The sequence below is a fragment of the Nilaparvata lugens genome, chromosome 1, assembly GCF_014356525.2.
Source record: "Nilaparvata lugens isolate BPH chromosome 1, ASM1435652v1, whole genome shotgun sequence".
Lineage (NCBI taxonomy): Eukaryota > Metazoa > Arthropoda > Insecta > Hemiptera > Delphacidae > Nilaparvata > Nilaparvata lugens.
This window is the reverse complement of record NC_052504.1, coordinates 34,247,780-34,265,882: the sequence shown is the minus strand read 5'-3', so window position 1 is coordinate 34,265,882 and position 18,103 is coordinate 34,247,780. Positions and strand designations below refer to the sequence as shown.

The 18,103-nt window shown below is 33.5% G+C and overlaps 1 protein-coding gene across 1 annotated transcript; it reads left to right on the top strand.

Moving 5' to 3' along the window:
• Positions 1–393: 393 nt before the first annotated feature.
• LOC111057230 (elongin-B) lies at positions 394–14,166 on the top strand. The gene is made up of 4 exons (XM_022344662.2): positions 394–1,073; positions 7,933–8,026; positions 11,266–11,410; positions 13,470–14,166. The coding sequence occupies exons 1-4, from the start codon at positions 1,071–1,073 to the stop codon at positions 13,579–13,581; spliced, it is 354 nt and encodes a 117-aa protein (XP_022200354.1). The 5' UTR covers positions 394–1,070; the 3' UTR covers positions 13,582–14,166.
• Positions 14,167–18,103: the final 3,937 nt, after the last annotated feature.

Below are 18,103 nucleotides of genomic sequence, written 5' to 3'. Positions count from 1 at the left end.
GTGTTACACGGCGAACTAAGGGCAGCCATGACAGAGAGACGCAAGAAGAGCCTCTATTGCCAGTCTGCCACTGCAGGAGTAGGTGTGTTTCTGTGAATTAAATTGATTCTATGACTAATTATTATTATTATATTAATGATGATGATAGTATTGCAAACTTGACTGGAATGAACTATAGACATCAGGATCAGCTTATATTATATGATCATGTTGGGCCGGTATTATATTTAGATAGTAATAGTATCAGACGGTAACATGAAAAAAGATGAAAATATGATTTTGTACAATTTATTCCATATGATCTGCATATGACAGAAATATTACCGTCTAATACTGGCCTTGGTTTGTTATTTTTTTATCAAACTATCATACTTTGCCTTCTTGTTTTGAACTTAGAGATAATGTAGATAAGTACCCTAGACTGGTATCAAAGAAACGTCTTCATAAACTAGTTTTTCCGAATTCCCTACTCAAAATAGCATAAAAAATAATCCAATTTCTAAAATCATAATTTTGCAGTTACGGTATGGCATTTCAACTCAGTTTAGCACTTGTACGGCTAAGCAGTATTAACACTGTAACTTGGGCTACATTAATTTCACCAAGGCTTCGAGTAAATCAATTCAAACAATCAATTTTATGGATGCATAACAACTGTAATACATATATTTAAAATGCTCAATAGAAATTCAATGTGGAATTTATAAAATATAACTGATTTTTACCTTGTCTTTTATGCAAGTTTCCATTATATCAATAGGGCCATTCAAATTTTCTGCCGATTCTTGCCTCTCTCTGTCATGGCTGCCCATGTTCAATTCGTAACAGGAATAGCGGCCACTCAACCACTCTATAGTTTACTATATTTTAGCTCGTTGGGTTGAGTCCAATATAAATGAGAAACGAAGGCCATTTTCAAATCATAAAGGCAATGAATAAACAGAAATGAATATTATTTTGTGATTTCTTCATTTTCATGTTGAAATAGCCTATTTTGTGGTGAATATTCCCATATCCAACAAAATATTTGGGCATTGCCCATTACACAGGAATAATTTTTCAACTTCACCATGGTAAGCATTTATATCTTCAAATTTGTTATGTCAAAATTTGCTGATTTCTTAATGCCTTAAAATTAACAGAATCATTGTTCTTAGATTATCTGTTCTTAATTATCTATTCCAGTAAAAAATGCACAATTTTACAAATGTTTATATTTTGCGATAACTAAATTACATATTTTATCTAAAATCAGACTTTTTTCATCATTGAAACCCAGGATAACTTTGACATTTATGTATTTTCTAATATTCAGAAAATGATTAAAGTTGATTAGATTAATATTATTACGTTGATAATTAAATTTTGAAATTTCTCTTCAACTGTTGCCAATGTTATTTTTATATAGTAAAGAGAGCCTGGTACGATAGTTGAGAATTCTTATATGAAAGAAAGACTAGGTTAGGAAATGGCCTGTACTGAAATTGGGGAGTTTCGTATCTGGTGTAACTATTGAATAGAAAATACGGAATGGAGCATTTTCATACAATATGTCTGAACTGTATCTCGAATAATATCAAGTTATTGCTATCAAGCAAAAACCTAACCTTTCCTTTTATTATTATTTAACAGAACATTTTAGGTTTTGAACTTATTTATGATTTGATATTATTTTAGGAATGAATTATACGTACACCATGTACGGAACTCTAGGCTCTCCCTAAAATGTTACACTTCTATTGATGACTAATCTGAAAAATCAGAATTATTGTTTATTGAGTAACTTATATGCAGTACATTTTGACTATAAGTTAAATAATTCAATTTTGTAATGTGCATTTAAGTAGGCTACTTACCAATTGCATCCGGTATCAAAATATGTAGTTAATGTGAAAGTAAGTAAAATGGCTACGGCACTAAGTTAACAATAAATTTCAATCATTAGTGCCTGGTAAATATTCTATACACATTATCTTAATATAATAATTTAGAGATTACTACAGATAGATTCCTATTGTTGCCTCAATTGATAATACATTAGTACTTATTTGTATTAGTAATCCGTGGTCTAGTGGACTTGCGTAGAGATCCCGGGTTCAAACTTTCAAATTACCAAAAGTTGTTCAACCAGGTCACTCCCGTGTTATTGGATGGGCACGTTAAAGTGTCTGTCCTGGCTAAAGAATGACAGTCTTAAGGCTCATTGATGGCCTTAATTATATAAGTTATTCAGGCGAGTTGGACCTTACCGCAAGGGACTCCCACCAACAAAAGCCATATGAATTTTCTTTTAGTACTAGTATAATTCAAATTCAAATTTATTCAAGTAAGTCACAATACATTCCGGTCTAAACACGAATCTATAATAAATTACAGTACAACAGCTAATTATGCAACAAATTTCACATATTATGAAAACTTATTAATTACAATGAAGATTGAATGGAACATTAGAATATTGATAATATAGTATTGTCATGTAACTACATAAATCAGCGGTGTTTCAAAAATGAATAAATGATAACTTCAATGAATAAATATATATCCCACTATAAATTATATGTGTTGGGGTATAAGTAATTAGTTGCTTATTGCGTGTTATAATTACTATTTACTGATATAGGATTAAAGTTTTTTATAATAAAATTAGTGAAAATTTATAATACAACAAAATTATGAAATTAGTAGATAAATATTAATATTCTACTTAGGATAATATAATAAGAAAGGTTATTTTAGAAAAATGAAAAACAGTAAAGAGAAGAATGAAGAATAAATAGTTTCAATATTTACAGTCTAACTAAATTTTCACAATTTTCCACCCCAATATCAACCAACCAGGAAAATAAACTTTTCTTGAACCTGTGTCTATTGAATTCTGCCCTAATGTAACTTGGTATTGAATTGTAAATTTTTGGTCCCAAATATATGTAGTTTCTTTGCCCAAATGTAGTGTTCATCCTTGGTACTATTGAATGTGTGTTTCTCTGCCTTGTTTGATGGTTATGATCTGCCAGTCTTATGTGTTCGTTGTTTCTCCTCATTCGCGTGATGATAGCCTGGATGTAGAGTTGTACTTTACTGTCCTTGAAAAGAATGTTCGTGGGGAATTGATTCTCCTTCAGGCCTATTATTTTTAGTATTCGTTTTTGAAGTTTATAGAGAGGTTCAACATGTATAAAATTCGTAGCTCCCCAGATAATTATGACGTATCTTAAAATTGATTGCACTAAAGAAAAATAAACAGTTTTTAATGTCTCATAGTTGAGGATTTTACGGAGTTGATAGAATTTGTAGAGAAGCTTCCTGATCCGGGTAATTGATAGATTAATGTTCTTGTCCCATTTGAATTTGTTGTCCACTATTGTTCCTAAATATTTTATTTCATTGACTTGTTGAATTGAAGGGCAATCATACGGGTTGTTTGTGCTTCCACAGTGATGCAGGATTATTGAAGAATCCGGTGGTCTCGTCCGTTCTGTCAAAGAAAAGGTTAAAAATTTCGTTTTTGTTGCATTTACTGTAAGCAAAGTTTCTCTTAATCATTTATCGACTTTCATCAATTCTTCCTGTGCCAGATTAAAAACTTCCTCCCAGGTTTTTCCTTCAAATAGTATACACGTATCATCAGCAAAAGCTATTACTCTTCCTCTTATCTTAATTAATTGAACATAGCTCATTTGCATATGCCAAATACAGAATTGGCCCAAGAACTGTTCCTTGGGGGAATCCCAAACTTCATCGTTTCCTCTGAACTGAGATGTTCTTCAACTTTGACTTTTTGACGCCGGTAACAGAGGTATGATCTAAACCATGCTAGAGGAACTCCTCTAATTCCCATGGCTTCTAATTTCTTCAGCAGCAAACTGTGATTAACAGTGTCAAAAGCTTTTGCTAGGTCCAGGAACACTGCTGCACATTTTTTGTTATTTTCTAGCTTATCTGTGACAAAATTTGACAATTCTAATACCGCATCTTCTGTACTCCTCCCCTCACGAAAGCCAAATTGATTCCTAGATAGTAAGTTGTTTTTTTCCATGTAATTCACAAGACGTTTCTTTACCAGTTTTTCCAAAATCTTAGAAATATTGCTTATAAGTGAAATAGGCCTGTAATTGGTGGCATTTGTTTTGTCGCCTCCTTTATGTAATGATCCAACACATGTCTCTTTCATAGCTTTTGGAAAAATTCCTTTTGACAGACTTAAATATGTGAATTAATGGTTTTACAATTACATTTTTTATCGACTTCAATGTTCTATTATTGATTCCATCAAGTCCTGAAGCACTGTCATTTCGCAAACTACTAATAGCTTCAAGAAGCTCATCTTCAGTAACTGGGTGAAAGTAGATGGAGTGTAGAGTTCTTGTAACAGGTTTATATTGGGATATGATTTGGTCTAGTGGTTTTCTCAAGGAATCTATTATTGTCTCCGCCATTTCTTCACCTACATTTGTGAAAAAGTTATTCATGTGGTTGAGCACAGTTTCTGGATTTTCCTTTAGATTGAAAATCCTATCATCTATTTTAATAGCATTCAATTTCATTTTTGTTTTTGATTTAGAGTCAGTAGCATCTTTGATTACTTTCCACATTTTTTTATTATCCTTTCCAGCTTCATACAATTTCTCTCTATAGTATTGGTCCTTTGTTTCATGAATTAAAGCTGTGAGTGTATTCCTATACCGACGATAGAAGTTGGTTAAGTTAATGTTGTTTGGGTCTTCCTTTCTTCTTTTGTTGAGAAGATTTCTGGTTCTTATTGCTGCTACTATACCTCTGGTGATCCATGATTTGATGGGTTTGTACTTCTTCTGCCGCCGATGCTGCTTGATATTATTTTGTATTATGTTGTCTCAGAGTTGATAAGAAGGTATCATAAGATGTATCTGGATTATTATCTTCTAAAACATGAATCCACTCCTCATTCAGTAGTTCATTCTTCAAGCTATTAATGTCTATTTTCTCGTTTATTTCATGTGTTCCAGTTTCATTTGCACTATTTCTCGAAATATGTTGCACTCCTAGAATTGTGGTGAAGTGGTCAGTTATTGTTGATTCATAAATGATTGGAAAAAGGTTATCTCTGGAGTTGGTAGCAATGTGATCTATGCAAGAAGCAGTTTCTGTTGTAGTTCTGGTTGCTTGCTTAATGCAGAGTCTGAGCCCATGCTCGCTTAGAAGATCGCAGTAGTCATTCAATTGATGATGTGGACGAATTTGAAGGGTGTTAATATTCATGTCTCCTGCACATATGACTTGTTGCCCTCTTAATTCATTCAGGATCGATTCTAAGTCACTCAGGAAATCTGAAATATCATTGAAGGACGGTGATCTGTATATTGCAAGGATGTTCCACTTATTGTCTGCTGCATCCAACCGAATATGTAGGACATTTGCCTGGTTAATCCGTAGCTTAACACATTGTACATTTATACTATCTTTAACATAAACAACTACACCATCATTTTGTAATGGGTTTTTTATGGTGGAAAATACATCATATCCTCGAATGGACTGGAGTACAAATTCAGTCCTAATCCAGCATTCGGTTAGAATAATAACATCAAAAGAAAAATTAATGTCGCACAATTGAATCATCAGCTCATCAAAATTTCTTCTGATACTCCTTATATTGAGACAGAAGATGCTCAAATCACAAGAACTCAATGCTGCACAAAGTTGTTGACTGTTGTTGATCACTTCATCATTTATTTCTTCAAAATAATGAAGATCCTCGAAGCTGAGCAAATTTGATAAGTTGTTGTTACTCATTATTTAAACTCTCATTAATCCTTTCCATGTTTCATTCCAGCTTAAGAGAAACTCTCCACTAACATCCTTTAGTTTTCGAATTAGGGTCAGCACTAAATCTTCTTGCCCTGTTGTGATATATCTGAAGGTTTGTGTGTGTCTGCTCATTGCTACTATTACATGTTGTGTGCTGTTATATATTCCAAGTTGTTTTTTATTGTTCCTTATCAGAACTACATTCTTGTGAGTTAAGCCCTGTGCTTCATGAATTGTATGGACTTTAATTGAAGGGTGAAGTTTTGATTGCAGCTCTTCTAGCACTGTTTTCTTCTCTAGCTGAGTGAATGTAAGAATCAGAGTGTTGGATTCAAGTGGTCCAAGTTCTCCATTTGTTATTGGAGGTCTGACGGATAACAGGACCTCATTTTTCGTACCAATGTCCTGGTAGTAGCTGGAAAGGATGTAGCAGACGTCTATTGGACACCTTCTAGTTACTGTTTGATGGATTCTCTTCTCACAGTGAGATGAAATGTGTGACCATTCAGCTGTTAATTTACTTCTCTCTATGTAAGGTATTTGGTTTGAATTTCCTAGCAGAATAATCTCAGAAGCACCAGCGAGAGATGAGACAAATCCCACGAAACCTGCATGCATTAATACTGCTTCATCTATGAATACACGTTTGTACTGCTTTTTTGATCCGTTTATTATAAAAGATGAAACGGTTCTATAATTCTGTTTAATTATTCTTTCATATTTATTTTTGTGAATTCTATTCACCTCTTGCCTAATTTCATTTATTCCAGCTCTTGTCTGACACAAGATGAGATCTTTAACCGGTGTATGTTGTTGAAGGATAAAGTGAGTTTTACCACACCCTGGAACTCCATCCATCCAAGTTATTTTTGGCATCTTACAATTTGTGATGTCAACTTTTAGAATATTCTTCAGTAGCTCAGCATTCAGCATGATTTGGGTGTCTCTACTGACTAGAATATACTTTTCCTTAGTTAAGAATGACTTTGTTGTTTCATTGTAGGGTACGTATTTTCCTTCATTTTCAAAACAGAAGCCCATTCGATATGTAGTGGATGTCGGCCACAGGAAAGTCTTAAGTTGATTGTCGTAGATGTTCATCTCGTTTCGCTTTATCTCTTGTATACATGCTGCTGAAGAAGAGATATTACTACTCAGTGATGATAGTACTCCCCTATATAAATCCGCATTCAGAACATCATACTGTTGAATAAAGTTCCTGAGTTCTATCATACTGTTCAAATAAGCATAGAGAATAGAATCATACGGTAGGTATTCTTTTGGACAATCTTCAGAGCCATCGTTTTCATGTGGTATATCCAAAAAATTTAGATTGTTTATTCCTCTGTAATAGAATACATAATTCAGGTTTTTAGTTTTAATTACTAAACTTAAAATGTCCAAGCATGTAAATTCGGAGTCAATATCAATAATATAGTGTAAATGGTGACATTCATTATCATCCTATTAGAGGCAGTGTCGTATTGTATCAGAATTGATACTCACCATTTTGCAAGTACCTACTCATATAAATTTAAAAAAATATGTGTATTGAATTATTCAATGAGCTTACCCCTGAATAAAAACAGTTTAGCAACTATTCAAAACACACCTAAAATACCTACTTAAGAAGCAATGCCTTCATACTGTCGAAGAACTTTTGAATTCCTTTATTTTTCTTCTGTTTAATAGCTTTGATGTGACTCATCCTTAAGAGGTAACAATATTGGCTATTTTTAGACAGATATTTTAAATAGTTACCGTGTTAATAGTTGAGTATCAGTTTTCTTCAAATTTGCTTTATTCATTCCTTTGTCTTTTTTCATTTATTTCTCTTTTTGTCGTTTGTTGCAACACTGTATTCATGGCAATAAAGGATTACTGACTGATTGACCAATTTAATTTATTCACCAGTTGTCTATTTGGCTACTTTTTAATAGTTCCAAAATGCATACTTTACTGTACAGTTTCTTCAATTTGTTCATATCCTCGCTGTCCATATGTATGAAGGCAAAAAGTGTTACTACGAATCATTGTGTTAACGTTGTTATTGTATTTTGTTACTTGTCAAAAAATTATTCATATATTTTATTGAGCTGTTTAAACTTGATTCTAATATAATTGTTTATTTCTCAATTCTAGGATGTCTTCCTTATGATCAGGAGGAAAAAGCTTACAATATTCACCGATGCAAAAGACACTACATCTGTTCTAGAACTAAAGAAGAAAATTGAAGGTAAACTAACAAAATTCCATGAGTTGATTCATTAATTTTTATGCACTAAGGCCCGGTTGCACAAAAGCCGGTTAAATTTCAACCGTGATTAATTTCACGAGAACCAATCAGAGAAGGCCATTATGATAAGACGTCTTATCTGATTGGCTCTCGTAAAATTATGCAACCGGCTTTTGTGCAACCGGCACTAAGTGTTTGATTGTCTTTTTAATCTTAAAAAAATGATTCCGTTGAATCCTTCAAAATTAATATATTGATAACATTGATATTTATTTATTGATCATTCACAATCAACCTATGGACAAAGAAACAGACTACAGTCCAAAACTTCTTTTCATCCCAATTTCATAAAATGAATTGTCGAAATGAAGGTTAAGTGCGACTTTCCAATTCTTCACTAATTTCCACATTGAAACAAGACACAAACACTTGAAACAATTATTAATTTTGAATTTAGAAAGATTAAGATCCGAATTGATAAAATTTCTTCTACTTACTACTCGAAACTGTAAAATAAATATTAATTTGAAATATTTTGTTCCGAAAATTGAAACAATCTTCTCCACTAGAAGCTCAGCTGATAATATTGTGTATTATCATTGGAGAAATTTAAACTAAAATATTTTATCTTCAATAATTCGTACTTCAATTTACAGGTCCGGTGTTTGGGAGGGGGGGGGGTTTAGAATTTGTTTTTTTTTCATTTATTCATTTACAAAGGCAACTTTCTAAAAGTATTTTATGCCTAGCTTATTATGATAGATGAAAATTGTTTTGGGACTTACCTGTTTTATTTTCGAAAATATCAAAACAACCAAACATGTATGTTATTTTATCATGTTTTTACATAATTATATCATGTTATTGAGGGTATTATAGCCTCATTAATAGACTGTACACACATGGAAGAGCACACAGTAGCCTTTCACATCCATTGGAATCTGGTACGGGGTTATTTCACATCTAGACTGCAATGGACTGGCACCCACAAGCGGATGGTTCCAGAAAAAGTGCCACCGCATTGGTCTCATGGGCTCGAGTAGAAAAATATATCATAACGCTAATACACATGGTAATTAATAGGAGTTGGGTTGCTGTAGGATAACAGCCTCCAATGCTATATTCACTATTCAGCTCAGCCACAGCGTCTAATTCCGCGTGAACTGCGTTCATGTTTTACAGTTGCTCATATTATAGGATTATGATGAAATTGGGAAGCTATAATAAAAGTAATTAAGATAATATTAGAACCTCATTTAAGAATAAACACATTTAAGAACAACTTTTAATCATACAAAGCTGGTGAAAAATATGGAAAAAGGTATATACTTCTTTTACAAGGATAATTTGACAGTAGGTTTCATGGGGATCCAATTAGAATAGAAAAACTATTTTTCTGTCACTTCAAAATGTTTGTCCTTCATCTTGGATCCGTCATAAGAATCTAACATCATTTTGAATTCAACTTCATTTTTTCAAATAGGAAGGTCATGTGATACAAGATTTCGACTGAATTTCAAGAGAAAATTGATGACGAAACCTGCACATCGTTATCTCAAACCGGTTCAAAGACATTCAAAGATACTAAATAAATCAAATAAAAATGAAATAAATTAGAACATTGAAAATCGAAACCTAATCTAACCTTTTCAAGTGCTAGTGAACGCTAATAGCAACTTCTACTAACATATTTAACACTTAGAAAAAAATAATATGTCATATTTTTAATGAACTCATTTATTCCATTTCTGTGATTTATTAGTATCTTCAAATGTGAATATCTTCAAAAGATATTGATATGCGGTTTTCGCCTTTCATTCTCTCTTGAAATTCTGTTTTTAAATCATGTATCACATGATAACCTTACCATTTAAAATTGAAGTTTAATTCAATATTGCGGATTCAAGTTGGATAATAACTGCAACAGTCAGAGGTCTGGACGGGAACGCGCCAACTAAGCTCCCCGACAGCTAAGCTCCCAGTCAGTTAAGCTCCTTTTTAACCACTTTCGAGTGGATCAACTGACGGCGTCAACTGAGCTCCTGAGAAAGGAGCTTAACTGACGTGGAGCTTGGTTGTCGCCTACGGTCCCGACAACTAGTCCCCTCTGAACCAGTAGGGGATTTGCTGTCGGCGAGACTAGTTGACACCAGCGTGCAAGGAGTTTGATTGTCGTCACCGAACCCGACAACCAAGCTCTTCGCATGCTCTGAGTGCCGGAGTTTTCGCGAGTAAACTGACATGCACTCATACACTTACTCTATGGATTTCCTCTTTCCTCAAATCACGCCTGCTGATATTGTAAGGTAATATACTCGTATTTTGTGCACAGATGTTTATTGAATTATGTTCAGCTTTCAACGTATTTAGTGGAATCAATACATACTGGTAATATAATTATATTGTTACAATTCGTTCAGAGCGCAAGGCTCGCATGGCCCTAAAGCCGCTCCTGTACGTACTTACATATTATATTCTATACATACATGCAGGAAAATGCTTGCCAATTCAATAATCGAATTCATGGAATGTGTGAAACAGTGTTTGTGATTGTACTACTTCCCCGCCCGCTTCAAGCTGGTTTCAATGTTCAATAGGGGATCAGCTGTCGGGGAGCTTGGTTGTCGTTTGCGTGCGAGGATCGTAGTTTGTCGGGTACGATCACGATAACTAGACCCCTCATATCCAGCAGGGGATCAACTGTCAACTGTCGGGGGGCTTGGTTGTCGTGAGCGTGTGAGGAGCTTAGTTGTCGCCGACAACCAAGCTCCTTTGTTCTAGTAGGGGATTAAATGTCGGGAAGACTAGTTGACGGCAATGATATATTTTGCCAGATGATTTACTGACGCCTGTGATCGAAATTGCGAGGAGCTTAGTTGTTGGGGAGACAGGTTGGCGACGACCAATTCTATTTCTGTTGAAACTTTCTTCTAGCTCTCATCAACAATATATTCTCCTTTTGGAATACTGTTTGAATTGTGTAACCCATATTTATTTATTGGGGGATTTAGTCCAACTTTAAATATTGATACATTTATAACAGAAACTCATTAGTACCCTTATTGTGTTTTTATTTCATCATTTGAGATTGTCAGCATGCATATTTTATCTTCCGCCTGATGGTGCAAAGTAATTTCAATTTTGTTGTGAAATTCTGACGTAACTTTATATCCGAATTAATTTGTAGACTCTCAATGTATTTTTCATCAAATTAATATGCTAAATGAAATTGATTTCAGGTATCCTGAAAGTGCCTCCTGCCAATCAGCAATTGTATTATAATGAAAAAACGGTCATGGAGGACGACAAAACACTACAAGATTATGGCTTGAATTCGAATTTGGCCAGAGCTCAGAGTCCGGCGTCAGTAGGCTTAGCTCTTAGGTAACAATCTATTCAAGTCCAAGATATTATTCACAAAATAGTTTTTCATGCTTGCTCCAATCATGACAATGCCTGAGGAAGAAACTGACTTAACCTCAAACTGATTCCCGATAAATTTATACAGGTCAAAAAGTCTATTAGTCCAGTCAATATAGACGTGAAAAAGGGGGTGTGCTTGTAATTTATATTGTAGTTCTGATTTTTTAATATATCATTTGGATACACGAGAGAAGTCCACAACCAAATTCTTCATGCAAAATTTCCTTGTGCTATATACAGGATGGCCCAAAAACCTCGTATTTTCAGTTCATTTTCAGTTTTCAGCTATTTCCGCCAAATCCAGTGATCGGACAGAAAAATTCGCTCTCACCTTTTTAAGATTATAAAATTCTGAATGGAATGATATTTGAAATTCTCTATTTCCAATGAGTACTGAGTTATAATTTTTCAAAAATGAGTGAAATTTTAAGAGAAAATCAATTTTGATATTTAGTATTTGATCAACAATATATCCTGATTGTTACAATCTAGATGTAAAATTCAAAATCCCTCTGGGCGTAATTTTGTGCTCTACAATCTGAGACTAGGTAGAGCGCTCTATCTCATATAGATTTCCAGGCACACCTTACAACAATGTATTGTATTGTGAAAAACACCTAATTTTTAACTCCAACCATCATCACCATCTATATTGTCCTCACAGTGATAATTTGCACAATGATATAAGTTCATAAGATTATGTTCTATGAGAATCACCCGTTAGATGCACTACATTTCAGTATATCCTAGTGGAGAGGTGCGCTTAAGGACACCTCAAGGATCAAAAATCAGAATTGATTTTTTACTTGAACTTCCACTCATTTTTGAAAACTCATAACTCAGTACTCATTGGAGATAGAGAGTTCCAAATTATATCATTCCATTCACAATTTTATAATCTTAAAAAAGGCGAGAGCAAATTTTTCTGTCCGATCATTGGATTTGGCGGAAATAGCTGGAAACTGAAAAATGAACTAAAAATACGAGGTTTTTGAGCCACTCTGTATATAGCACAAATAAATTTCGCATGAAGAGTTTGGTTCTGGACTTCTCCCATGTATTCAATTGATATATTGAAAAATCAGAACTTCAATATAAATTGCAAGCACCAATGTATATAGTGACTGGACTGATATGTAGTGGCAGGGGAAAATTTCCCAAACTATACAAATTGAGCTTGAAGATCACGAAGAAGCTTGATATGGATAAGCCGATGATTGTAATTTTAATTATAAGTTGAACGGCTTCTGACAATTAGAGTATTGTCAATGACTATTACAAGCGACTCAAGTTATAAGTTCCGAGAGACTGGAGTATTTGCGACTCTGATCGTAAGATTTGTTTCAAGCTATTGTAAGTAGAATATGAATTTTGAATTGAAGCAATGGGTTTTCCTCTTCCTGTCTTATTTGATGAGTTGATGTAGCATTATTTTTTGGATAAATTAGTCTACAGTGCATTAACTCTACACCACACTTGTACTTTTGTACAAGTACAAATGTTTAAATTATGCACTAATTTTGAACTTTGGTAACTTGTCAAAATGAAAATTTTCATCTGTATCATCTGCAAAGCTAGTACAAGAGGAACATATTTGCAAGCAGTTCGTTCATATCGGGTAACCTGGCTGGCTTAGGTCTGGGTCTGAGCTTTTAGGTAGCACTAGCACCTGATCAATTTCTGGGCCTTTGACAGGAATTAACGGCTTTTCAGACAGGCAGGCCTTACTTGTCCATCTGAAACACAGGAGTGGCTTGAGAAGAATATTCTGGTCGGCCGAGAATCGAATGTGTGGCCTCTGTCTTTTTACAAAGCCAGCATTATAAACCAAACTATTACGACCACTCTTGTGATACTGAAATCTATTATCATGAAAATAAATTCTTCATTCGAATGTGAATATTATGTAAATGATGTGAATAGTATCATGTGAATGTAGTAAATTATACTGCATTATCATGATAATTCTCAAATTTTGTATTTTCTTGTCTTATTAATATCGTAAATATTGTTTTTACAGGCAAGACAATGGAGACTTTGAAATCTTAGAACTAACGCCTTATTCTTCCCCTCCTGATTTGCCGTACGTAATGAAAGCTCCAGAAAGTAATGGTCAAGAACAAACTTCTTAAAACAATTGTCCATACTACATCATACCGATCTATTACTTTTAGGTTAATTTGTTTGTAATTATTATTTTTTTTAATATTATAAAAATCAATCTTTGTAGCATCTAATCCATAGATGAATTGGCTAAATAAAAAATTATCAGTATTATAGATACTTTACTGATGATTATGTAGAGAAAAACTACAATAGCCCATTGCAACTTTCATCCAATTATAATTTGTGAATCAGCGATTTCTCATCAATTCTGCCATTGATATTATTATTATGGCGTTCTGTGTGGTTGATGTGTTTATTTTATAAGCCTGAAGGCTCCATCATGAATTGTTTTTAATTATTATACGTTTTGTATTTTACTAATTTATAATTATTTATTTCAAATAAGCATTTCCGTATGACTATATTTATTTTTTCTTCCTTAAATATCTATAATCTCTCACCCAACCAATGATGTATAATTTGAAAGCTCAACAATCAGTTTATCTAAATATTAGATTGCAAATTTATCTTGAAAAAAATGTCACTGAATTTTTGTTATATTTTGTATAATTATAATAGAAGATTTTTATTAAATTTTCAATCAACTTCTATTATTATTCATTTGTAATTAAATCCTAATGTACCTATATTACTATGAATCACTTTTGCAGTATTTGAGTATTTTAAAAAATCCTGACGCTTTTATAAAGCTGGATCGCGCAAAACAATGATTGTGAATATAATTCCGACGAGGGAATTCATATTTGCACTGTTTACACTCATTCAGCCCGGCCTGGCGAGTATGAATAATCCCATTACAACTAAAGAGAATTATATTTTCAATGTCTCTGTTATGTACGAATCCAGCCTAAAGGCATACAAAGTATTGGGAGCAGGGAGTATCAAGGCACTCCTATGTATGCTGGAGATGTGATCCAATGCCTTGAAAGTACGGATTTTAAAAATCATGTAGGTTAAGTACTGTTCACCAGAATCAGCATCAGACTATTTTCATCTGCAGATGTATGCAGTTAGATTACAAAATATCGGGGACCGAGCTTTACTCTGGAGTGTAAAAGCATAGAAAATTTGTAACGAAAGATTGAATTTTTAGTTTATATGTATTTATTCATTTACTCAGTCGTACAATTATTTTTACAGTTATATGAGGAGGCACAACAGGCTTATGCCCAAAACTGTCACTTTTAAAATTTAAACTACAGTCCAAATCAAAATCTAGGTTAAGCTAATATCACTCATCAAAATAACAACTTATTCACACTTCAAAAAACAAACACTCAATTACAAATAGATATAATGAATTCGATGTAGAATGATATAACTTACTATGTTTGCTACAATATTTGTTAATATACTATGTATCACTAACATCATGTAGTTACTATTTTGGACTTTCAAGAGTAAGCATGTTTTCTAAAAAAGAGAAATAAACGAAAATAAGTTTCTCTTGCTGAATTTTTCTTCTCGTGAGATCAGCTGGATGATCCCACACACATGCACTCGTTCACTCTCCCATTACGGTATCGACAGACTACAAAATTTCCAGCTGTTTTTCCAAGGATGTATTTATCCTTTTAATGTCCTCCAGCGAGTTATCCAAGGGTTGAGAGTTGAGACCTAGTGCAATCGAATCTTCATATCATAAACCTACCGTGAAAATCGTTAGAGCCGCTTTCGAGATGCGTTGAACATAAATATATACCCATATAACCACATAACCATATATATAGCAACAGAAAACACTTTAAAGTTTTATAATATAAATATAAACAGGACACACGACACGGATAGATTTAAAACACTTAAAAACTTACATTTAAACGAAAATTTTCGGGTGCTGGGCCCCCTTTGTCAATTAAACAGGAAGTGAAGTGGTGCAGATTTGAACATTCCAACGGTCGTGACCACAGAGACGCGGTAGAGATGTTGTGTAGATCATAGAGTACAGACGAACGGAGGCGCACTGATTGAAGGAGCATTATGGGATTAGTTGGTGGGCTATTATGGGTTACAAGCAGGAGATTTCAAATTTGAGTGGGTTATGGATAAGGAAAGGTGTAGATTAGGAATTGATAGAAAAGAGGAGATTTAAAATTAGAAATCCGAAATGAAGTAGAATAAAATTAGAAAATGGAATTATTGAATTGGAATGAATTTTATTTTTATTATATTAATAATATTATAATATATATATAATACATTTTCAATAATTTTTATCATAAATATTATATTATAATAATATTATTAATATAATATATTTATATATTATATAATAAATTTTCAATAAAAATAAATTTCATTCCAATTCAATAATTCCATTTTCTGATTTTATTCTACTTCATTTCGGCTTTCTAATATTAATTTTGAATGTTCAAATCTGCACCACTTCACTTCCTGTTTGATTGACAAAGGGGGCTCAGCCCCCGAAAATTTTCCTTTAAATGTAAGTTTTTAAGTGTTTTTAATCTATCCATGTCGTGTGTATCCTGTTTATATATATATAATATAATATAAATAATCAGAAATTGCTCGCTTAATATAATAGAATTTACTGGATTCAGTTACTTGAACAATATTATTTCAGCTGTGGCGAGAACCTGTTGTTTAAACAAATGATAGACTACCTATAGCCTACTGTAGTTGAAAATGTTGAATCCAGTTAAATCACGATATGAATTTAAAAATTTCAAGTTGCCAGTAGAAAATCTAGAGTCGGGAAAAAGTCTGGTCGGAAAAGCTTCGTGAACAAAGACTTGCTAAGAATGCACAACAATCGCATGCGATCTTGGGACGCATTTTGCAATTTCTTCCCAACATCCAATTCTTTAGTACGACCAAAATCATTACAATTTCCAATCACAAGTAGCCTACTATTGCAGTGATTCTTGAACCCACAAAACTCATTCAAGTCCGGCTTGCCAATTAATCTGCTCTGCTCAGCAGAAACAGAAACATTGAGAAAGCAATTGATCCACGAAGAATTTTCTCATGGGTGAATATCAATAACTTACTTCCTTAAAGAACCGGTGGGTTCTTCACGACTTTTGTTTCTGCTCAGCAGAATAGAAATTAATTGGAGGTTAAAATTAATATAGATTTAGAAGAAAATAATCAAATCATTGGAATTCGTATTTTTGAAATTTTGTGTATCAGATCTCAGATTGTCACGAATTTAATTTGATTTCCGAAAATGCCAAGATTATGAGGAGTGGGCGAAAACAATTCTGGAATTGGGGGTTCCACAAGGTAGTTGAAAAATCAATGTACCGTAGGCTACTGGGGCTCTCATTGCTATTGAGCATTAATTGGTTGACTGTTCTCATCGTTCTCAGCTCATCATAGCTGAGAATCTCAGCTCTTCTTCTTCTTCTTCTATATGCCGGCTCCGCGACGGAGATTGGCGATCATCAATGCAATCTGAATTCTACTGACTGCAGCTCGGAACAGGGATGTTATCATAGTATATGAAGGTGGCTCAAACAATCAAATTCATATTAGATAATAAATTTGGATTGTCATTTTTCTGATTAGAAAGATTGCTTTTCAACATAGAGAAACGATAGCATAAGTTATTATTTGAACCACCTTGATGCCTACTATGATGAGCTGAGGCTGAGAACGATGAGCAGAACACGAGAACAGGCGAGCCATCAATAATGTTCAATAGCTATGAGACAGAACCTCCTATAATATAGAAGGTATTTTATGAGAGCCAAAATATATTGGAACGTATAGAAATTTAGTAATTGGGGTACCTTATTTTTTTCGGAAAGCAATACTTTCCTTACCTATGGTAATAGGGCAAGGAAAGTAAAAACGGACCTACTATATTTGTGCTCATAAGATTAACTGATTTTTGGACATAATACGAGTATGCACACAGATATATTACCTCGGGTATAATTTTAACAGGATGGAAAGAAACTTGAAAACCACAAATTTATGAAAATTGGTATTTTTATTTAACAGTATTGTTAGCAAATGTATGAAAAATGTCAGTATGTCTAAGTTATATTATGAATCAACACTATAAAAAAATTATTCTCATATAAGTACTATTAACCCTTTCCTTCCCAATGAATCAAAAGTGAATCATGTTTTCAGAAGGTGTTTTCAACCACTACGATGATTGATCAATACAAGTGAATCTTACCTGCTCACATGTGAACTAAGGCATTTGACCACTACCTCCGTAAACAAAGCCATAGTGCATTCTGGTGACGTCAGCACAGGTAGGGCTCCAATAAAAATTTGTCGATTTCAGCTGATCTTTGTCAGCTAGTGTTTTTATTGGTGTAGGAGCTCTACTACCTGTGTTGACCTTACCATCAACCACCTGTCATGCACTCCTTATAGATTCAATTAGATTGAACATAACTTATCATAAACGTGATGAACATGATATGTGTTTGCCAAGTTCCGTTCAATCTAATAGAATCTATAAGGATTAAGTTATTAACATTTTGTTGATAACTTTGGTGTGAACGCAGCTTAAAGCATTCAACCGAAGCGAAATTTTCCCTGCAA

What these genes read in the sequence shown, in the direction of transcription:
- LOC111057230 (XM_022344662.2), top strand. An exon ending in ACTAAAGAAGAAAATTGAAG is followed by an intron (nt 8,027 to 11,265) that starts GTAAACTAACAA and finishes AATTGATTTCAG; the next exon opens with GTATCCTGAAAGTGCCTCCT. An exon ending in TCAGTAGGCTTAGCTCTTAG is followed by an intron (nt 11,411 to 13,469) that starts GTAACAATCTAT and finishes TTGTTTTTACAG; the next exon opens with GCAAGACAATGGAGACTTTG.